Here is a 24,046-nt window from a genome sequence, read left to right as displayed (position 1 = left end):
TAAAAACTAGAGCATATATTTAACATATGACAAATATTTCCTCCTGAATTTCTACTTAAGGATTAATCACTGTTGTTAAATATCGGCCATGCCGTTTTTCTATGGCGGGTTTTCGACATACCACCACAAACAATGTGTGGCATTGCGGTTCGGTTATGGTGGAAATAACGGGAAATGACAGAAATTCCCCAAATCAATATCTATCTATATAATATACTAAAGGAAGGTTTTTTTCTAGAAGGTTTTGCCACGTGTCACCCTCATATCATCTCAATAAAAAATATACAAATTTTGTTTTTCAATATTAAATCCTCATAAAAAAAACAAATTTTGTTTTTCAATCAATCACAGCATATAACAAATTTGTTTAGTAACTTTGAATACATATTCAATATTTTTTTTTTGAAAGGGAATACATATTCAATATTAAATCTGTAAGATTTTGTTTTTTCTTAACTTTTAATACATTTTCAATATTAAATCTGCATTAATATAAAATATGTGTACACCCCCATCCATCCGTAAATATTTTATTTTTTCTTAACTTTGAATACATATTCAATTTCAATTTGGTTCTTAATTTTTTGAACATGGAGTTCTTCAATATTATATTTTATAATAACCAATCAATATATTTTAAAAAAACATATCCCTGTGATTACACTTTGGATTACATGTTTTTTTAAAAAAATTAGTAAAAAATACAATGTATTTGACCAAAGCATAAAAAAAAAATTTGGTTACACCAAAGCATAATTTTTAAAAACCAATCAATATATTTTTTAGAAAAAACATATTCGTGTGATCACACTTTTTTTAAAACAATTTAGTAAAAAAAAACATATCCATAAAGTCTTATGTAAAAAACTATAAATGCATTCTAAAAACATATCCGTGTGATTACACTTTAAAAAAAAAACAGAAAAAAATACAACGGATATGACCAAAACATATCCATGTGATTACATTTTTTTTAAATAGTAAAAAAAAAAACCTAATGGACCAAAATCATATTCGTGTGATTAACAAGCAATTAGCTTTTCAAAAAGAGGCAAGGATAAGCTAGCAGGAAATGAAAAACACGAAATAAATAAGGAAGAAGGATTTACCAATCACACGGGCGCAGTCTAAAACCGGAAGTCTGGCCAGGAAATCGATGACAGCTTTGTCTTCAGGGGTCAGGGAGTCCCCGGGCGGGTCGATTACTTGGCACACTTCCTAGGTCCAGTAGAGGGGAAATCAGGCAGTGCCATCCCTGTGGGTGAAAACCTCGGGATACTCGGGGGACACTACGAACCTGAAGAACTTCCGAGCCAAGCCAACGGTAATGGTGGGCCAGAGAGGGTTAATGCGCTGGCGACCCTCTCTGGCTTCCAGGGAAACCCAGCTGCGTGGTGGCGACGGTGGAGCAGACACACGGTAGAAATAAAAGAAGTGGGAAGGTTCAGGATCTTGCTGAATTGCATCGCAAAGGATCTCGAAACATCGCAAAAAAGCCCAACTGTTGGGATGAAGTTGACTAGGGACAACATTGATGCTATGGAGCACGGAGCAAATGAAGAGGGAAAAAGGAAATTTGATGCCCAAGCTCGTGAACATATACCCGTACGCGTAGAAGAAATGGTCAGCACCCACGTAGTTGTCTTGAGGACGGATCCAAGGGCGTTCAGAGGTTGTGCAGACACCGTAGTACATAAGATTGTCAAGGGGTTTTTCGTGGCAAAACCCGCCAGATTCTGAAGAAATTTCCCAAATGGATGACTCCTTCTCTATGCTGGATCGTTGGTTAGGCATCGTTCCGGCGGGCAAAGCCCCTATGGCGGGAGTTTTCAGCGATTCCCAGGTCTTCGTCCGGAAGCCAATGATTTCTTCTTCTTTGAGGGGAGCCCCTCCCGGAGGGGGCGAGACAACGGGAGGAACGCATCGCAGGGGAGTGGCGATAGTAACTTTGCGCTTAGGATTTTTGGTCTGACGTTTTGGTGTCATTATGAAAAGGGTACGAGGGGTGAAGGTTATTCTGATGTGCGAGGGTTAGCCGAAAAAGGGATGATGAGCAGAAAGCCGCAAAAGCCACAGCAATGAACTATGGAGAGAGTTCGCGCAAGGTGCGGGAAACAAAAGATCAACACCTTTTTAAGCTTGGAATGACGTTTGGAAGGAAACGTGTGAGGAGAAGCTAAGGGAAGTTGTTGTGAGACATGGAGGAAAAGTGGGGAATCGTGCCCCATGACGTCAGGAAATGATATGATGGCAGTTGCGGGATTTTGGGGAGTGGGAAGGACGCATTAAATGAAAAGTTACCATAGTTGAAGCCTATTGGTTTAAATTCAGGTTGTTAGGCTTCGCAAAGATTCGAAGAGACATCTCAAAGGCAGTAGTTGGGATTTGGGGGATTTGCTGACCTTAGCGCTACTTCAAGGCGCGACGCGTGGCGAAGACTCGACACATGTCAAAAGTGTCACGATTCAAAGCACGTGCGTAGCAGTGATGGGGCGAGCGGACCAAATGTCATTGACACAATACTGCTTGTGGACTCTGCTCGCCCGGGAAAGGGGGAACACAACAAGAAGTCTAAAATATAGATTTTAAAAGCTTTACTCACCAGGCCATGTTGGCTACTATTGCTCATTTTGCTAAACGCTTTAGGTTTTAGCATTGGTTAGTTTCTTATGGTTTTGGCCTTGAGTTTTTTCTGCTTAAAGACACACTTAGCTCTCATGCTTCGAGCTCGGTGTCTTGTGGACTGGGCAAGACCCCAAGGTCCCTCGCCCAGGGGCATTTGGCCTTAGGCGGGGAGCGCGCCAGGGACTTGGGCCTCTCTCCCCGAGGCCCAACTGGCCCATTAAGATACATTAGCAGTGCCAAGCCCAACTCCACACCTATAAATAGGGGACGGTAACCAATTGTAAGGGACTCTTGGCTCATTTGAGAAATATTCAGATTGAAATTCAGTTATTCTCTCTCTCTAGCGGTTAGAACTTCTCTCTCTCAAACACTCATATCACTTTCCTCACACTTTAGGTACTCTACCCCCATTCAATGTTCTTAGGATAGAACAACAATCCTTTCAAAACTCAATGGAAAATGCTACAACCATGATGGATCTGCCTTATCAGCCATAAAGCAAGTCTGAATACTTTCAATCTACAATGGAAACAATCTGTTTGAACTCATTTGGACAATTGCTATGGCACCTCTAATAGGATCATAAATTTCACAAGCTCCCTTCTGAATGGTGATAACATAACCCTTCTCTTGTAATGGACTAGCACTCAATAAATTACTTTTTAAAGCAGGAGCATGCATCACATTTGATATTGTTTCCACAAAACCATTCTTGGTTTTTATCTTGATATCACCTTTTTCCATTGCTTCTATAGAAGAGGAGTCACCAAAACTCATAGTAGAATGAAAATCTTCATTTAAATAAGAAAAAGAAGACTTACTTCCACTCATGTGGTTACTGCAACCTGTATCCAAATACCAAATATCTGACCCAGTTTCTTCCGCTAGAGTGGCCATCAACACAGCTTCCTTATTTTCAATAAGGTTTAAACTTTCTCCCTTTTCTTTGTCGTTAGGCAGCCTAGAGTAGCATTCAGAAGCATAGTGGCCAAATTTGTGACATCTAAAGCACTCTAGCTTGGATTTGTCCCTCTGCCTTTGCTTGTAATATTTGCCCTTGGATTCTTGTCAACATCTCTGTTTCCATGTTCTCCTCTTCCTCTACCCCTACCTCTTCCCCTTTCTCTAAAATTTGAGGAATGAGTATTAGTATTGGAAGAGGCCTTCAATGCTTGCTCCTCCGTTGTTGAACTTATGTTTTTTTTGTTTTGTTCATGAACCAGCAATGAGCTTTGATGCTCATCAAGGGAGAGTTCATCAGTGTCACTGGATTCTTCAATTAAGCACACCACATAGTCAAGTTTTGGTGCGAGTGAGCGTATAATTTTTTCAACGATAAGGGTGTATCCCATACTTTCTCCATGAACTCGCATGTTGTTTGCAATTGTCATGACCCTTGTACAATAGCTAGTAACTGACTCACCTTCCTTTATTTGTAGAGTTTCAAAGTCCCTTCTTAAAGCTTGAAGTTGAGCACGTTTGACTTTTGTGGAGCCTTCGTATTTCTTCTTCATTGAACCCCAAATATCCTTGGAAGTTTATTTGCAAATAATGGTTTCCAGGATAGAGCGATCAATGGCTTGAAAAAGTAATTTTTTGCTCTCAAGTCTTTCAACTTCATCGCATCAAGCTCTCTATGCTGTGTTGCAGTAAGTTGTACGCCTTCTTCTGGTGTTGCTACACCATTTCAACTACTTGCCAATACTCCTTAAATCTTAAAACATTTTCCATCGGCATGCTCCAGTGGTCATAGTGACCACCAAAATCGAGGAATTGTAGTTGTAATGGAAGACTTCTGTAGAAAAAATGAGGAAGAGCTCTTTTCCTCTCCTTTACGTATTTTGTCTCTCTCACTTTGGCTCTTGATACCACTGTTTGAACGTGTAAAACATAAACAAAAGAATAATATTAGAAGATTTGAAACTGAAACTTATCATTCACTCAACACTACAACAGGTATTTAAAAAAAACATAACTAAACACCTACTAAATAAGAGCCACTATTCCCATGATTTGCATAATTGATCAGTTACCTACTATCTCCTAAAAACTAGAGCATATATTTAACATATGACAAATATTTCCTCCTGAATTTCTACTTAAGGATTAATCACTGTTGTTAAATATCGGCCATGCCGTTTTTCTATGGCGGGTTTTCGACATACCGCCACAAACAATGTGTGGCATTGCGGTTCGGTTATGGTGGAAATAACGGGAAATGACAGAAATTCCCCAAATTGTTTGAAAAAAAAAATCTGTGCAAAGGGCCCATGAATCTTAATGGCCCAAAGTCCATATTTAAGCCACTAATCCCCCCCCCCCCAAAAAAAATAGGAACCCTAATTCCACCGAATTTCTCTCAGTATCTCTCACCTTCACTACTCCCATAGCTGCTGCCCAAACCACCTCCGGCCACCTGCAGCCGCGCGACTACCGGCGACCGCGTCTCAATCTCTCAGGTGCTTTGCAATTTTCTCGTGTTTCTACGTTGTTCACAGTCACTTTACACGACCCTCTCTCTTTCATCTCCCAAAGGCTATCTCATATCTATTGAACTTTTTGTTATATCTATGATATTGATAACACTGGGATTAATTCGTGTTTGATCAGACTGTATGACTGATATATTTTGTTATAGTTAATTAAAACATGACTCTTATTGTCAGTTTTATGATTTATTTTTGTTGATTTTCTGTAAATTCTACTTTAGGGGATAGGGTCTATTGAGTGCTATTTGTCCACTAATTGATTTCTGGTGCATGCGGTAGTGGTTTATATTCTTTGATATCATTAGTAATTAATAAAGAAAAAATTATAAAATATGAGAAATATATATTTGAAAATTATAAAAATGACTCAAATATAATAAACCTTTAGAATATCATTTATATTTGATGGACTAAATAAAAGTTTCATGGAATATAGGTTAAGCTACAGTAAATGAAATCTATATTTACTATTTAACTTATTTTCTAATGTATTATAACAATAAAAAAATTAACAATATTTGATACAAAAATAGTAGCCACGAAATAATTCACCATTGATGTGCGTGAACATCAATATAATAAAAAAAAGTTTTGAATCATCATCTATATATTTCAAAAAAATTTAATAAAGAACTAATCATCAATATAATAAAAAGGATTTTCGAATCATCATCAATATTATTATTTTTTAAAATTTTAACATATCTACTTGAGATCTTGGATGTAGATAACATGAAATTTATGTATGCAACTATTTTGATTAAATAATAAACCTTTTTAAAAATCAAAAAATTGAAAAATAATTTTAAAGATTAAAATTGAAACACTTATTCAAAAATGACAAAATCAAAAATAAATTATTTCAAATATTAAAAATAAAACACATATTCAGAAATCACAAAATAGAAAAATATGATACATGAAAATATCACATATTCGAAAATATTAAAAATAATTGGAGTTTTTTTATTTTTTATTCCCTTTGGGTATTTTCCGCAATGATCTCATTATACTAAAAGAATATTTTTTTAGATATAGATAATAGATGAACATGATTTTGTATCAAAATAAAATTCTCATCTCTTTAATTATAGTAATTTAAGATAAAATATTTTAAATTGACAATGAGTTTTTAATGTTTTTTATTATGATGCTATAAATTATGTACATATAATTTAATTATAGTAATTTAAGACAATTTTTTTATAGATTGACCACGATATCAATTTTTTTTATAAGAGGGCTATAAATTGTGTCAAGCACTGAAGTGTGCAATATACAGTGTGAGGAAGAAAAAAAAATGGGTCATACCAAAAGAGGGAGAAGAGATTTAGGTGTTTATCTTCTATTGAGTAAATTTTTTCAACAGATGACCCTCTATCACTCTATTTAATTTCTTATCCTATTTAATACATGATTGTATATATATTTTTCTCTCATAACATGAAAAAAAGTTCTCTTCGCTGCTCATCTTTTCCCCATTAACATGCAATGACCAAAGGTTTGTTCCTTATATACTGTCATCTTTACAATTGAGATTTTTTTTCTTCTTTTTTTCTAATGCACAATGTTCTATATATATTTTTTCTTCATCAATCTTCTTCAAAAATGTCTTTGGTTCAAAGGTTTGTTATTTCTGATCTTATACCACATGCAACGGTACAGTTATAGTTGTTTTCTTTCTTATATTCACTGTCAATGTTTTTTTTTCTTTTGCAATTATATAATATGACTATTTGAAAATTTCTATTGTATATCCTGATTCACTTTTTTTTGGGAGAAACACATGAATTTTAATTTCCATCAATTAAAATTAGCTTTTGCAGGAAAATAAGGATGAATGTCGCAGGATAAGGAAATTTTAACCAATGATAAGTATTTGTTTGCATAACATTCATACAAATTAACATTTTCCATAATTTTCACCGATGTTATTGGAAAGAACCAAGTGCCAAGGGCAGAGGAAAAATAGCCTGCATTTTAAACCAAACGCCCAACAACTTGAAGAAAAAAATGGTAAATAAATGACCTCAATCATGCATGATTGTTCAAATTGAAAAATAGTTTACTTTAATTAAATGTCTAATTCATAATTTTATATTCAACCATTTATATTTTTAAAGTTTAAGTAAGATATAATATTTTACCTACAAATAATTTTGAATGATTAAATTTTTTTAATTTCATATTTATATTAATATATTTAATGTTATTTATTACTATGAGATGAAATAATTTTAAATCTCCATAAAATTAGCAGTTGAGTTTTTTCACTATAAATGTCAAATATTTCCTGCAAAAAAATTGATCACATTTAATAGGTTATGATATTTAAATATAAATAAAATATTCCCAAATATTAAAAAGAAAAATGTAACGTGAATGCTGTTTTTTTAAATATATGTAAAAATATGTATTTCAAAGTTTAGAAAAAAAATTAAATGCAGATTTCATAGTGTTTTAAAAAATATGTATTTCAAAGTTAAGAAAATTTTTTTTAATGCAGATTTAACAGTGTTTTAAAAAATATGTAATAAAAATATTTATTTCAAAGTCAAGAAAAACAAAATTTGTATATATTTTTTTGGGATGATATGGGGGTGTCAGGTGGCAAAACATTCTAGAAAAAAATCTTCATGCAGATTTAATATTGAAAAAAAAAGTATTAATTAATTTTTATGGCATTTTTATTGAATTTTCGAATTTTTATTTAATTAAGGATTTTATGAGTTTTTATTGTGATTTGCTAGATTTTTGTAGTTTTTATCTATCTTTAATTAGTACATTTTTAAATTTTATATTTGATTAGAGATTTAGGTTTTTTATTTCTTGATTTTATCTTGGGTCTTTTAATTTATTTTTGATGTATTTTTAGAGTATCAATTGATTTTTATGGTATTTTTATTGAATTTTCGGATTTTTATTTAATTCATAATTTTATGAGTTTTTATTGTGATTTGCTAGATTTTGACAGTTTTTATCTATCTTTAATTAATACTTTTTTAAATTTTAGATTTGATTAGTATTTAAGTTGTTTATTTCTTGATTTTTTCTTAATTTATCTTATTTTTATTCAATGTTAATTCTAGGAAAATGGAGATGATCTGATGCTAAGGGTCCACAAAACTATCATGGACACGCAGAGATTTGATGGTTGCTAGGTGAACTTGGCAGAATTTCTCATTAGTTGCGGACTGCGGTTGATTCTATATTGTTTCCATTTATCATACATTAAATACTTATTTAAAATTATTGTTGCGGAATGCGAGTATTTTTTTTTACGGGAATAAATATCATAATAAATGTCATTCAGATTTTTTTTTGAGAATAAACAAGTTATATATTAATAATAAAGCATGAGTGGTTAAAACCACCCAAAGCACCGTACAAGCAGCAAAAGCCCATCACTAGCAAATACAAAGAAAACAAAGACAATACAACTAGAAAAGAAAAGAAAGATAACACAACTACTATAACTGGGAAACGAAAAGAACATTAATAGCATTCAGATTTAAGCGAGTTTTTTTTTTTTGGGTTAATAATATACTACTACTTTGCACTATTTAATTAGACAGTAATTTTTTTTTACTCATGTTTCAAAAAAATCTTTTTTTACTCCCTAAAAAATGATTTCTATAATATATTGGTTCAATAATTAATTAATATATTTGTAGATTTAGTAAAGGGATTACACATACACATAACACAACCCTATTTTAAAATAATACTATAACCCAATTATTTTTAATGGAATAATTAACTCAACATTTTTAAAAAACCCTATTTTAAAATAATACTATAACCCAATTATTTTTAATGGAATAATTAACTCAACATTTTTAAAAAATCCTTGACATTTTTTTAACGTCCTAACATTTCTTAATTCATAGCAATTATTATTTTTTTTAAAATGAAGCTTGATAGATTCATGTATGATTTAAGAAAAGGAAAAATATTCAGTGCTTTTGATGCAAGGTATGTCGTATTCACGATTTTTAGACCTTGACTTTCCAATAAACAATTTTACTAATAACCTTCGAGTTTTGTAGATAATGAGTTGTTTTTGAGATTTTATATTTTTTTTAGAAATGTACACCATTGAGTTCCAAAAGAGAGGTTTGTCACACGCACATATCCTTTTGTGGCTGAAACCACAATATAAAATCAAAACAAGAGTAACAAAATATAAAACCCACTACCACTGCTAAAAAAAGCAAATTAGCGAGGAACAAAATCCGTCGCTAAGTAAGGAAAATTCCGTCGCTAAAAATTTAGCGATGGAATTAGCGACGAAATTGTATCCGTCATGCAAAGTGGCCTCGGTAAATATTTACCGAGGAATTAGGTTGGGTAAAACATATTACATTCCAATAATAACCTTAACACCTTCTGACTCTGGTCTTCCCTTCAAATTCTCTCTAAGGCAATTCCCAGTGACTTTATGCTTCGCAATGACTATAAACAAGAGCCAGTGTCAGACACTTTCTCATGTGGATTTGTACCTTTCGAGACATGTGTTTACTCATGGACAGTTGTATGTGGCTCTCTCAAGGGTGAAATATATAACAAGGGGTGGTTTCAAACTCCACGCGCAATGTTGTCTACCAAGAAATTTTTTAGAACATATGAGTGGAAACGAACACGCATAATCGCGTTCACTGTAGATTAACTCAGCAATTGTTTATTAGCCACCATTAAACCGTCCCTTATATATTTTGCAGTATTTGAGATTTCGTTAACCAATCTTTTATTAGTTAATCAATTGCACGAATTTCAATCTATGCAACAAAGTTTCAATTTAAGACGTTTTGACTACTTTACTTAGCATTTCAGACTCTTCTATTTCATCTGTTGTTTAATATGTTGGTAATTCCTTATATCTATGATTTGTGCTATTGTCTTCTTCATGTTTATGACGAATGTCAAACGAGTTCCTGTTGATCTGGATCAGGCTTAAAAAGAAGTCATTTTGTCCACTTTGCTTCGCATTTCAAACTCTTCTATTTCATCTGTTGTTTAATATATTTTAAAAATCAACGTATTAATTGACGTATAAAATACAATAGACATATTCCCCGTGCAACGCGCGGGTAAAAAAACACTAGTTGTTTGAAAAAAAAATCTGTGCAAAGGGCCCATGAATTTTAATGGCCCAAAGTCCATATTTAAGCCACTAATCCCCCAAAAAAAAAAATAGGAACCCTAATTCCACCGAATTTCTCTCAGTATCTCTCACCTTCACTACTCCCATAGCTGCTGCCCAAACCACCTCCGGCCACCTGCAGCCGCGCGACTACCGGCGACCGCGTCTCAATCTCTCAGGTGCTTTGCAATTTTCTCGTGTTTCTACGTCCTCTGTTCACAGTCACTTTACACGACCCTCTCTCTCTCATCTCCCAAAGGCTATCTCATATCTATTGAACTTTGTGTTATATCTATGATATTGATAACACTGGGATTAATTCGTGTTTGATCAGACTGTATGACTGATATATTTTGTTATAGTTAATTAAAACATGACTCTTATTGTCAGTTTTATGATTTATTTTTGTTGATTTTCTGTAAATTCTACTTTAGGGGATAGGGTCTATTGGGTGCTATTTGTCCACTAATTGATTTCTGGTGCATGTGGTAGTGGTTTATATTCTTTGATATTGTTATTATGCTTCCAGTAATTTGATGATATAAGTAGATGCTAACACTATGTTTCTTCTAATTGCTATAATACTTTATACCTTACTATCATTTTCTTTTTCTTCTAGTAAAGTGCTGTTTTAGTTTGGAGGCACAATGAGGTTGGAGAAATGCTGGTTTTGTTCTTCAACCGTATACCCTGGACATGGAATCCAGTTTGTCCGTAATGATGCCAAGGTTCACTACATAACTTTGTTCAACTTTTATCTAAAAATAAATATCAAATGAATAAATTCAATTCTACCTTCCTTCTGTCTCTCATCAATGCTGTTCCATTTATGCGAATGCTACTTGAGAATTAGTAATTTTGTAAAATTAATTGCTTTGTTGAATCAGATGAGATCAAATGCTTTATGAATGTCAGGCCCATATCACATCCTTAGTGGCTCAGAATCCATTTTTTGTGCAGATTTTTCGGTTCTGTAGATCCAAATGCCACAAGAACTTTAAAATGAAGAGGAATCCTCGTAAAGTAAAATGGACCAAGGCATATAGGCGAGTGCATGGAAAGGATATGACAAAGGTGATGGGCATCTTGGTTATAGATATCTGTCTGTCTGGATTTGTTCAAACTTCTTAACTTGTATATTTTGCTTCAGGATTCAACCTTTGAGTTTGAGAGAAAGCGAAATAGACCTGAGAGATATGACAGGAATGTTAAGGAGGATGTCCTCAAGGCCATTCCTAAGATTGCTAAGATCAGAGCTATCAGGGAGGAGACACACCATAAGAAAATGTCGTTCTTTAACTCCACTTTTAACACGTCTGTTCGAAAGCTTTACAAACTGTTTTCTTTTGGCTTTCTCTGCTGACATTTTGTATAAACTTCAACAGGAAGCAAGGCAAACATGAAAAACTGCGGAGGGAGGCAGAAAAGGAGTTGAAGCAGGGCATCAACATGGTCAAAGCTCCTTCTGTTTTTCAACAGGATCCGTCCTACACTTTACCGGCAATCAAGGTCAAGGTTTCCCAACAGAAATCAGTGGAGAATCATCCTATGGAAGAATGATTCTACCAATGCTGCACTTATATGTATGTTTTTCCAGTTTAATATTTGTGGCTAGATTAGTTGCCTCTAAGGTCCAAATTACCAGCCGCTTCGGGATCATTAATGTGAATGATATGATTTTCACACAAGATTTTTGGGCAAACTTTTGGTGTGTTGTCTAAAGACGTTGGTTCTGTTAGATTACAAACTATTTTTAATGAAAATTAGAAAGTTGTTGTCTAAATATAAAATCTCCTTGGACGCAGCATGTTATTTGATGTCCTTGCTTTACTTCCTAATGTATGGTAATGAGTTCATTTCTTGACCCTGGAATTGCTGATCCTGATTAGCTGTTGCTGTTTGATGAATCAGCTATCATGGAGTTAAAATCCATAAAAGATATACACATTGTCAGTTTTTCATTGTTAATCTGAAATTAGCTAGTGCATGTTTGAAAAAAATTCCATTAAGTCTCTGTTTCAGTAATGCGAGTTAGTATGTTGACGGAAATTGCACCTTAAGCAATTTTGAATTTTTGCTTCATATACTTGAGGATGCTTCTTGACGATGTCGTCGGTGGGTTGGTTCAAAAGTGAATCACAGTGATACAGTTACTATTCCCCACTTAAGTTACTAAAATACCCATTTTGTCTTTTCACTTCCCTTCTTTCTCCTTTACTCTCAGCCTCTCCTAGCTAGTATCCAGCGACATGCACCGCCGCAGCCTCCAACCCCTGCTCCAGCCTTCCACAGTCTTCATTCCTTCTGTGGATCCTCTCCCCCACCTAGCCATTTCACCATTTGTAGCATGTAGATTTTGCACATAGTTGAAGAACCCTCCAAAGTTGAAGCTTCCACGAAATGTCTTTTGAGAAAAGCTGGCATCCGCTAAAAGAAAGTTGAAAACCACACGGGCATGATTCTAAAACTCTGATAAACAAAAGCACTCAACAACCAAATGCTTAATATCTTAAGAAGGATAACTAGACATTGTTCCTGTTCTGAATCAATTTTCCAAACATGGTCAACCCAAAACAATGAATCACATCGAGCTTGCTTTCCAGAAAAAAAAAACAAGAGCTTTAATTCCTTTTTGTTTAATTCTAATTCTCTTTCAATTGAGTAGAGAGAGAAAAACTACACAATGGGCATAAAAATGAAGCCTTTATCATCAAAATGTAAAAGAAAATAGTGAATTTTCAACGTTTGCTGAAAATAGCCAGAATTGAGGCACGCAGAGAGAGAAGCATGGAGAAAAATTGAAACTTTATGCAAAAAAAGAGGGGGATTGCTTGCACAGTTATAGAGAAAAAAGAAAAGGAGAAAAGGAGAGGAAGGAGGGCTGCGGTGGCAGCACCATGGACCAAACAGTGGTTAAGGACGGTGGTTCGGCGGAGGGTGAGAGTTGCACGGTGGTGATTCAGTATGGTGGGAAGGAGCTGCGGGTTGGGGATTTAACGAGAGGGAACAATGGTTGTTGGTGGCTTCGCCATTGAGCTTGAACGACGGTAGTGCTGGGCAAGGAAAATGGGATCTGGATCCTCTCCAACTGCTGGACCCTCCAGCAGTGTATACCACACTTAAAAAAATTTAGTGTTCAAATTACTTTTTTCACCTCAACACATCTCAGCAATTAATTATTTTGATATATGACTATAAATGAGCTGTAGAGGCTGGAGAGGATTTTGGGCTGGAGATGATCCCAATCCAGGAAAAAGAAAGACAGAGAAGAACATTCTAGAGAAGAAGAGAGGGTAAAATTGGAAATAAGTTATTAAAGTTAGTTGAATCTGAACCGTTAATTTTTTAATTAATATATCAAATGTGTATATTGAGCTGAACTACGGTGATTCAGTTTTTAACTGTCACACCGAAGCCAACACCCTGTTTTCTTCTGTTGTTGTGTATCGCACTTTTCCAATCTCTTGAGGGCAATAAAACTTGATGTGGGCAATAGCAAATGCACTTGATTTTGTTTTTCAAAAAGTGATCAACATGTTTAAAAATGAGTTACTACACACACACAAAGTCACATGACATTTTTAAGTGGTCACGTGAGCATTAAATTGTTTTAAGGCTTAATTGCACATTTGCTCCTTCATCTTTCATCTTTGTGCAAAGTCTCTCCCCCATGTTTAAAATGAGCGAATTTGCTCCCTCATGTTTTAATTTGTGAAAATTGGGCCCCTCCGTTAAGTTGCCATCGAAAATTTAACAGACTTTACTAAACATATCTAGAATAAACATATCTAGGGTTCAATATATTATTTGGTCCACCTAATTGGACGAATCTGTTTGTTGGTGTTGCCGATATGGGGATTATTTTTAGGCTTAAATAAGTTTTTCTTGACTAGGATTAAGAAGAAGAAAAAATTGTTCCTGAATGAAAGCTCTAGTTGTAAGAGTTAGGGACATAAGGGTTGAGTGGGATGAAGGGTGAAGAGTCCCGGGTTCGAACCCAGATGAGAGATTAATTTACTAACATTTTTAACAACTAACATTTGCCTATAAAAAAAGAAGAAAAAATTAGTAACCGAAAAATGTGACCGAGAATTTAGGTCCCTTGACTTTCTCTAGATTTTCCTTTCATCATTTTTCTTCCCTCTATCAGTTCTAATGTGTGAATTTTGCACCAAAGGAAAGGCAAAAAAAAGTTTATTATTTATTATTTTATGACATATTTAGTTGAAGGATGATGACACCCACAGGGAGAACACCTTAATTCATACAAGGTTATTGATTCATTTACACTCTTATTTCTCTTTCATCTTATTTCCGGACATTTTTCTTCTTATCTTTTTCTTCTATTCTTAGGTTATATTTGACATGTCATTTCAGCTAGCTTATAGCTTATTTGATTAGCTTAGAGCTTATTTGACTAGCTTAAAAGCTCTATAAAAGTGTATGGTGAAGGAGCTTATTTCAGTAGCTTAAAGCTATAAGCTATAAGCTATCTCAGGTAACTTAAAGCTTAAAGCTTATAGCTTATTAAATATATTCTCATTTTTATTCTTATTATTTTATTAAAATTCCACCTTTTAGCCTTATATGTAAACATATTTACTTATCAGTTATCACACTTGTCTCATATGCACACTGTCCCTGCACACAAATAATTACTACTTTGAAATAAAATAAATAATTTTATATTACAAATTACAAATTATTTATTTTATTCTATTTAATTTAATAAAATGTAGAAAATTAAATAAGTAAAAATTAATATTATATTTTTAAGATGATAAATAACTTGAGTGAAATTAAAATATTTATAATAATTTTAAATATTAATATCATATAGGTATTAATGTGAAAATAAAGTAGTGTTAAATATAAAAAGAATTATACAAGTATGTCCTTTTATGTCAATTTACAATTTCAACTAGTTTTACCAAACACTTTTGTTTCAATTACGTAGCTTTTCAGCTTTCAGCTAGCTTATCAGCTTTCAGCTAACTTTTCAGCTTTAAGCTAGCTTATCAGTTAAGCGTGCCAAACATAGCTTTATTATATCAGTTATCACGTCTCTCATTCTCTCTTATTTTTTCTTTATCTCACAAGATGGATGTGGATTTTATTTATGAACAAACCATTATTGTTGATAAACTGATTACTTACCAAGATCACCAAGTAGCATAAGAATGATATCAATTGTCTTTAAAAGAATTACCAAATGCAAATACAGAAAAGCAATAGATCCATTGATTTAATTAAGGAAACAAAAGTAAAATGTTCATCTCACCTTTATCGGCATAAGATCCTCTCATGTGAAAACTCTCTAATGTAATTTTTTTTTATATCTCTTTATATCTATTAAATATGTAAGACGCTTTGAATAATTATAAAGATAGAGATCAATTCAATTTTGCACTTAATATTGTGATATATATGAGATGATTTAAATTCTATTTTTTATTGGTTTGTGTTTATATTTTTGTCAGCACGCATTATAAAGCAATTTGAATATACTTCTAGTCAATCCTTGTTTCTTGTGTCATTAATGTGAATATAATTTTAGTTAACTTGAATATAAATCAAAACACACGCTTGACCTGGTTTACTTTTGTAAATTCTAGTTTGATTACAGTCTACCATATATTGTTGTCAAAACCTGCATAAGGACCATAAGACAAAACAAGACATAAAATATGGGTTCGCCCTATTTCATTTTTGGATTAATGGTCACATTGGTCTCTGTGTTTGTAGTGACTTTTGATTTTAGTCCCTCATTGGAAAAAACTTGCTGATATCTCCCTGCAGTTGCAATCATTTTGGTTTTAGTCCTCACCAAGGGTGGAGCTCCGACGAGCATGCATAGTGGCAGGCTAGAGCTGACGTGGTATTATCTACGCCATTTTTAAATAAAACAAAACGTGCAACAAACGAGTTTTATTTCTAGTAACTTCTTTTCTTATTTGACGTGGTCTTCAGTTTATATGAATTAGTGTGCGTATTATAAAAATTTATTTAGGATCACATAAATCGTTCTCAAATCATATGTTAAATACTAGGTGGTATCCCGTGCGATGCACGGTTGTTAGTATTTTATTTATTTAATACTATATAAAATGTAATTAAAAAACAAATATACATAAATTAGTGCACATATTTAATTACCATTTTTTAATCTTTTCCTTGCTCAAATTCACACCCTACCTCATCCCATTTTCGACGGTTGCTTAGTGGAGAGGGAAAAACCCGCTCGTTACCCACCCGTTGTCATGTCTTGTTTAAACATTCTTTGCTCAAATCATGAAATTAAAACTTCAAATATTATCCAAAAACTGAAAATACAATATCCTTCCATTGAAATGCCAGTCTCACTTCTTTAATCTCATCAAAATTTCACCATATTTTTACTTGTAAACATTTAAAATCATTTTTATGTTACAAATTCATCTTAAACCCCTAACTATTATTACTTTTGTCAACAATCCCTAATTATTGAAGTAGAAAATCAAGAGAACTTTTTAGTTTTTACTCATGTATACAAGAACAACGCCAAGCCATGCATGAATGTTTTAGGTCCATCTGTATGGAAGCCTCGCTGTTGGGTTGTGTTGGGCTCTTGCTTACCCATTTGGGCCTTTTCCTATTCACTTATTTTAAGGTCAGCTTCAGTCTTATTTCATCAGGGCAAAACCCAAATTCAACACTCCACACTATTAACTGCTTCAATGAAGGAAAATAAGACTGCTTCTAATTTTGAGTGGGTTTCAAATCCTACCCACTGCTTTAAATCCTTGATCTGATCTGGTGTGGATGAAGGGTTGTTGTTGGGTGTGTTGCTTACTGATTTCTTTCTCATCTGTAGGGGACGGTTTTTCTAGATTTTTTAGGGGTTGGTACACTAGTTTGTTATATCTGATAATTTTTCAAAGTCCCTGCTGTAGCTTCTTTTATCTGTAATCTTGTTACTTTCTATCTTGTATTTGGGTAAGCACCCATTGTGCTTTATTTGAATACAATTGGCTTATAAAAAAAAATGAAGGAAAACCCCTAAATCTCAACATAGACCTTTTGTGCTTTCACCATTAGCTAACATATGGCCCAGGTAATAGAGTAATATACTAATATACAATATCAGTTTAGGTTCTTTCACACAACAATTACTTCATCAGAATTGAAATACTATTGTGGAGTAAACACACATCTTTAAGGGCATTAGCATGAAAAGTTTATTTTTCCTCAGAATCTATTCTGGTACTCAAAAGCTACTCCCCGGAGAATTGATTTAGGCTTTAAAATTAATCATAGAATGTTTCCAAACATGCATTAAGCTTCATAGCTTACATGGCTAACTGAATAAAGCAAGTAACAGTAGGTGATCATGCTTTTTAAAACATGACTGACCGAAGAAAGCAAACATCCACATAACATGACTGCTACAAAAGCATTTGCTGCATTTATGTTGGAGTCAAACCACCCACACCTGCAAACAAGCAAGCACAACAACCAAATTATCATTAGAAGAGAAACATAAAGTTTAGGGTACACAAAATATTGAGATATAAACAGTATACAAATTGCAGAGATATAAATCAGCTACAACTTTTAATAATTGGAATATCAAATAAGCTTAACAACTTCACCCTGACTCAGGAGTACCCACCCTGTTGGGGGCAGGTTGAACCCGTTATCATTATGGTTATTATATTAATAATTGATAAAGTCAATTACGTTAACTTACCTTCACTTGTTTACCAATTATTTTTCTTAACTTTTGTTTCAGTTTATACGAAATAATTAATAGATTAATTTTTAAGATTGTGATTAGCTATGTGTGAATATAATTCATAACATTCATGAATGCGGCATGAGACAGTGCAGGTTTTAAATTTTTTCTAGCAAAATAGGTTAGGATTTAAATCCTAAGGATGCAGGGCGGGTTTTACTTGAGCAAAAACTTGTCCTTACGGCCTACCCATCCCATTGCCAAGCTATTGAATGGAATAATCAATGTTCTAAAGATGATGATCAACAAAAAGTGCATCTAAAAGCTTTTTCATACCGAATCTTATGTTTTGAGGCAAATTGCAAGTGTGCTTCATAGTTAATCTCTTTTAAGTTTAAAAGTAATCAATAAACTCTCAGAAAAGATTTGATTATTCAAGCTTGTAATTTACTTTTAAATTGCAGGATGTTGAGACCATTCAGCGTGATATTTGTGACATTTAAATTCCATCAAATATTTTATAACTAAGGAGGCAAGAAAATGGGAAATGGGAGATATTTTATTTATTTTAATTGGACAACACCACAATTTTACCACACGTCTAAAAGCATGTATACAATGATCTTCTAAACCTCGTCGAGTCATCATTTCTCTATATCATTTATGTCCATACTAACATTTAGTAATATATACATTATACATGTCTGTAAATCATGTCTATTCAATTTAGCAGTAGATAGTATGCATCTGCTATAATCAAGGCCTAGTTTACTCAGCAATTGGCTCTTAAATGCACAACTTTTGAAAATTACATACGTACAGAGCTTGCTTCATATAAAACCTGTGCATTATTTATGGAAACCAGTTTGTGAGGAAATCATCGTACTTTATAGAGTATGGAAATAAATCAGTTATAGAAAATTGTCCATCTTCAAACATTGCATCACAGAATAAATCAAGTAACATATAATCATGTCAGAATGGATGAATATGAAAAGGAAATAACTGTTTTAGTTTTTTTTGTTCTTTTTCATACCACATGCTAATCTTCCACCAGCATTTCCAGTGCTCAAACTAAGTTCATGCCCACCTGCAAAATTAGAAGCAAATGCAGATGAGGCCAAAGTAAAAATACTCAGTTACATTAACACACCAAACTTAATATACAAGGCTACAATTACAATGCGAGATATGAAATGTCAGCGAGAAAATGAACAACCAATTTCATTTACAAGTCATTCCTTCCTTAGGATAAGTACTCATTCATCTACTGCTTACTTCAGTATGACATGCTGAAGCTTGTGGCAGTAATTTTATCTACAGTACAAAATTGTATGGCAAATAAATATTTAAAATGGAATAACTAACCCTTTCCAAGGTCATCTTCAAGTTCGTGAACCACTAAGGCTCTCCCAATGACTGCATTGGGGCAAGTGAGTGGAATCTGCATGTTTTATGCCAAACAACACGATTAGCTCATTTGAATTCAGATCCAGAGGCATAAGAACCATGGTTAGAAAAAAAATACATCAAAAGAACAACTATTATTAAAACACAAATTACAAAGAGCACCTGATCCACTATTGTTGCCTCTGCGACTCATGCATTTCATTAAACAAAAAAAACAAATGTTACATAAACAGGTCGAGAAAGCATAAACAAAAAGAGTACGGAAACAAGCATTACCATCGACATTAGCAACTATGTTTCCCAGGTCACCCGCATGACGAATTTCATCTTCAGGAGCACCGTGTGTCTTTGTTGTCAGGATTAAAATGTGGTCCTAAACAAGTAGTGAACCAAAAATCAAACACTTAAATAGCCATACCGTGGGGTCAAATAACACACATCACATTAGCACAACTTTTTCCTATAAAAAGTTCCCCACAAAGTTATTTCTATTGCAAGTAATTCCGACAACTTTCGAATGAAAAAAGTAGAATCAAAAGTCACCTCCATTCTTTTGAGTGGAAAAAGTAGCATAAAAAGTAACCTTAATTAGCTATAAACAAATATATCATATAGTCTTTCTACAAAAAACCGGGAAAAGTAAACTATATATATTTTTAAAATACCAAAAGATAAAAAAAAGCTCCATGAACAGGAATGAATAGTTCCATAGAAACCCTCCTTTGTAGTAGTTATAGATATCTGATTGATTACAACAAATTAATTATCACTCTTATTCCAAAAATTATATTTAAGTAAAATCAAATTTCACAATTCATATCTATTACCATCCAAGTAGTTACGTATTATAAATTTTCATAATTTAATATTAAGTCTTAAAACTAAAATTATATTGAAGTAAAAACAAATTTCACAATTCATATCTATTACCATCCAAGTAGTTACGTATTATAAATTTTCATAATTTAATGTTAAGTCTTAAAACTATCCCATATTATAAAATAAATTTAAATTGTCAAATTTTCCATGAACACCTACAAAATATAAAAAATAAGGAACTTGATCTATGATTTTCCCTTTTTTTTTGGAACATAATCATTTTCTTTAACTAAAAAATATATATCCTAGATAAAATGATTATTAATCTCAATACTTAATTTCATAATTTCTTATTTCTATTATTTAGACACACAATTATTAATTTCGCATCATATATCAAATTAATAATAATCTAAATACTGAATTTCATAATTTATTATTTCTATTATTTAGGCCTACAATAATCTATACTATCAATTTTTTTGTTGAATACTCTATACTATCAATATTAATATCCACATAATAAATATTAACAAATATCATCTATTTAAAAAATTATTACATAGAGCTAAAAATAAAAAATATGAAATTATTTCCACCAAACTCAACCAAAGTAAATACAAACAAAAAATAGCTTTTGAAGCATAACCTAATAATTTTAAAACTTCAATTTAAACCAAATAAAAAACCAAAAAGTAACAAAAAAGGATTCTTATGGTGCACCTCCGCAACATTTATGAAAAACCCTAATGTGAATAGTGGCAAAATGTTATCCTTTGTAGTAGTTATAGATGTGTTCATCAATTGAGCACTCGCTAATTTACTCTGTTTTTTTTTTGTTTATTTGCAACCAAGAATGGTGGCAGTTTCTTAGGAGCGGTTGGTTATAACTTATAACAACCACAAAGTGTATAGTTCCCCTCAGTTGGTTGGGCGACGGCAAGCCATCTTTGATGGTTTCGGCCACTAAATTCTCTTTTTTTAAACGATTCTTAAGTTGTTCAGCTTCCAACTGGTTTCATTATCTTTTTTCCAACAAATGACGTTTGTTTGCCTAGAATCTAAGCAAGATAATGAAATATAAGAGTAGAACACAAGAAAAGGGGTTTGAATTGTGTTGTTCTAAAACTTTGAATTTTTATATTTATTTGTTTCAGAAAGCTTTTCACAAAACGTTTAGTGCACTGGATATAAGAGTAAAATAATAAACGATGGAGACACAACAATATATCCTGGTTCACCCACAAACGATGGGGCTACATCCAGTTCTTGGCTAAAGCAAGATTTCACTATGCAAGTATCAAAGACTTCTCCTACAAGTTTTCACGAGGACTTCTCCCAACAAGTATTATCGAAGACTTCTCCTTACAAGTATTAGACAAGACTTTTCCCAACCAATTATTCTACAAGACTTCTCCTAAACAAATATTCTAAAGATTTCTCCTTCACCAAGAGGGATAGTAGAAAATGCTAAGCACAAGAACTACAAAGTGTTCAATAAGACTTGACTCTGTTGTATACTTTGAGTTCTGAATCTAGATAGAGTCGGGTATAAAGATTTGACTCTTAGGAATTACTCTCAAACGATGTGGGGACTTTTATTTTTCTTTCTTGATGAAGACTTTTTCTTTAGATAAAAGTTGATCGACGTTGAAACTCAATTTCTTACTTCTGAAAATCTCCAAGTCCTCTTTTTATACATCAAGTGCTTTAAGGGTTTGTTGACCGTCGTTGGAGCGTGTAGAGCACTTTGAGTTCTAGCCATTAGACCAGACATTACTTTTGTGTACTTGATGTCAGTTGCATTTGATGCATGACACTGTTTGTTGAAAACCTTTTGCCCAAAAGATGTATTATGTCAGCTGGTAGGTAGCATTGGTCATGCTTCTATCAGTTGATGAGAAAATATGACAACTTGATGGTGACAACGTTGTACTGCAACTTTGCCCATTGTGCTTTGTCAGATCACGTGCTCTTCCAACAAGACTTATTCTCCAAGTTTGTTTGAGCTATGGCGCCCATTCTTCAGATGATTGATGTTCCTTAGACAATCTTCTTCCTTCCATTGGTCATTGTGAGTGAGACGATAGACTTTGACCAGTAGAATGCAACTTCTTTTTGGGGATTGAACTGTCTTTTTTGTGTAAGACGATTGACTTGGGGAGAACATCATAGGAATAGACGATAAATAAAAAGTGTTCCTGAAATATGAAATTTTTATTGTTCTACTTATGCCGTTAAAATTGTTATCGTACAAAACATGATAAACGATATGATTAAACATTTGAACTTATAGATAATCCTCTAAATGAGCGAGGTGGTGCTAGATTGAAAGCACGAAGATGAATGCATTGGTGCAGTGAGTATCCACGGCGGGAGAAGTGTAACATCCCACACTCTAACCAATCAGGTGATGACCGTTAGTCGACAAATTAACCCTAGAACTAGGAATGGACTAGGATTAGGACTCTAACTAAGCCTGAGGTAGTATAAATATCTATATATATATATGTGTGTGTGTGTGTGTGTGTGTGTGTGTGTGTGTGTGTGTGTGTGTGTGTGTGTGTGATGCGTGTATGTGTGTGTGCTTGTGTATACATATGTTTTATTTTCTATACACGATTTACGATGCGACGATAAAACGTCGGTGTGACGATTAGATCGACCCGACAATTGAAAGTACCAAAGACATGGTCGTCATGACTCCCATTTAATTGAGTAACTCGAGTAGATGAGGATAGGAAACTACTTTGATCGAATCTCTTGACGGTAGTAACATGCTGTCTCAGATCGATCGATAGTCGGACCAACGAACCAACCCTAGTATACAATATGTGTTAGTATTAGGCATTTAGAGGGGAAATACACTGCTAGAGAGCCCTTAGTAATCAGAAATGATGAAGCATAGTAGCCAATTCGTCCCGACTTGAAGACAGAATAAAATAATTGACCAACCGGTGCCCTAGGTTACTATTCATCCATGATGACACACTACTATTCATCAATAGTAAGCACCATGATGACTTCTAGTTCCCATAAACCCCTCCTGAATGATGCCTAGACGTGTTCACACCTGCAGCAGCCCCTGGAACCTTGTGATAATCAGCTTGCATGCAACTTCATAGGTGGTGCAACTTGGTTAAGCTCTTAATCTTGATTTGCTTAATTTAGCCACTTACAGCTTATAAAATGGTACCATTCGAACCCCTTGAGCCTCAGACATTCCATTCCAACACTTAGCCTCTTCAGACAGTGCCCAGAGAGCTCATAGAGAGTGAGAGACCGAGAAGAGCTTCACAAGCTTCTTCTCTTCGATTCTCCCAAATTACTGAGTGTTAGAGAGTAATTTTTGGTCCAATGAGTTCCTGAGAGGGTGAGGATTCGATCTTGGTTAGTTTTGTGAAGTTTTGATCAAGAAAAATCCAAACCCGCGAGCAACCTGCAACTCCGGCGAGCATTCCCCAGAATCCGGTGAGTGCTCTGACCTGTAACTCGACTTTTCTCACACTCCAGACCTCTATAGCAACACCCATTGGCACCAAACTCATCACCATAACCTGTAGATCAAGTTCTAGTGTCCAGAACAGCATGGCGGTGACGATTTAGACACCTCCGATAGTCTTCTCCGGCGAACTCCGTCTTCTCCGGCTAAGTGAGTTTCTGCAACTCGCTTATTTTAGCTCGTTTTCGATTCAAAACTTACCCTTAAGCATGTTAGGACATTTTTAGGAAGCTTTAGACTAGTTTGGAGCCTCGAATCATCACGAATTAGTAGAACCAATATTTGAATTTTCAAACTCGAGCATGCTATCGGGTTGAGCTTCAGGCCTCGAATTAGAGTGCCAA

General features: G+C 33.8%; 2 protein-coding genes and 1 pseudogene across 3 annotated transcripts; 1 reads left to right on the top strand and 2 right to left on the bottom strand.

Moving 5' to 3' along the window:
* Window positions 1-3,638: 3,638 nt before the first annotated feature.
* LOC130733512 (uncharacterized) lies at window positions 3,639-4,139 on the bottom strand. Its single transcript, XM_057585732.1, has one exon. The coding sequence runs from the start codon at window positions 4,137-4,139 to the stop codon at window positions 3,639-3,641; it is 501 nt and encodes a 166-aa protein (XP_057441715.1).
* A 6,166-nt stretch (window positions 4,140-10,305) lies between these two features.
* LOC130734469 (probable ribosome biogenesis protein RLP24) lies at window positions 10,306-12,047 on the top strand. Of its 2 annotated transcripts, none has more exons than XM_057586910.1 (5): window positions 10,306-10,436; window positions 10,882-10,985; window positions 11,218-11,331; window positions 11,408-11,544; window positions 11,643-12,047. In XM_057586910.1, the coding sequence occupies exons 2-5, from the start codon at window positions 10,905-10,907 to the stop codon at window positions 11,815-11,817; spliced, it is 507 nt and encodes a 168-aa protein (XP_057442893.1). In that variant the 5' UTR covers window positions 10,306-10,436; window positions 10,882-10,904; the 3' UTR covers window positions 11,818-12,047. The 2 variants fall into 2 exon arrangements, with proteins under 2 accessions (XP_057442893.1, XP_057442892.1); XM_057586909.1 differs by having other exon boundaries at window positions 10,877-10,985.
* A 5,620-nt stretch (window positions 12,048-17,667) lies between these two features.
* LOC130733496 (superoxide dismutase [Cu-Zn], chloroplastic-like) lies at window positions 17,668-23,790 on the bottom strand (annotated as a pseudogene).
* Between the last annotated feature and the right edge of the window lie 256 nt (window positions 23,791-24,046).

Source organism: Lotus japonicus, chromosome 1 (assembly GCF_012489685.1).
Source record: "Lotus japonicus ecotype B-129 chromosome 1, LjGifu_v1.2".
Taxonomy (NCBI): domain Eukaryota; kingdom Viridiplantae; phylum Streptophyta; class Magnoliopsida; order Fabales; family Fabaceae; genus Lotus; species Lotus japonicus.
Note: the sequence above shows the minus strand (reverse complement) of the source record. Positions and strands in the feature narration are given on the sequence as shown.

What these genes read in the sequence shown, in the direction of transcription:
- LOC130734469 (XM_057586910.1), top strand. Translation starts at nt 10,905, where the DNA reads ATGAGGTTGGAGAAATGCTGGTTTTGTTCTTCAACCGTATACCCTGGA. An exon ending in TTGTCCGTAATGATGCCAAG is followed by an intron (nt 10,986 to 11,217) that starts GTTCACTACATA and finishes TTTTTTGTGCAG; the next exon opens with ATTTTTCGGTTCTGTAGATC. An exon ending in ATGGAAAGGATATGACAAAG is followed by an intron (nt 11,332 to 11,407) that starts GTGATGGGCATC and finishes ATTTTGCTTCAG; the next exon opens with GATTCAACCTTTGAGTTTGA.
- LOC130733512 (XM_057585732.1), bottom strand. Translation starts at nt 4,139, where the DNA reads ATGAAGAAGAAATACGAAGGCTCCACAAAAGTCAAACGTGCTCAACTT.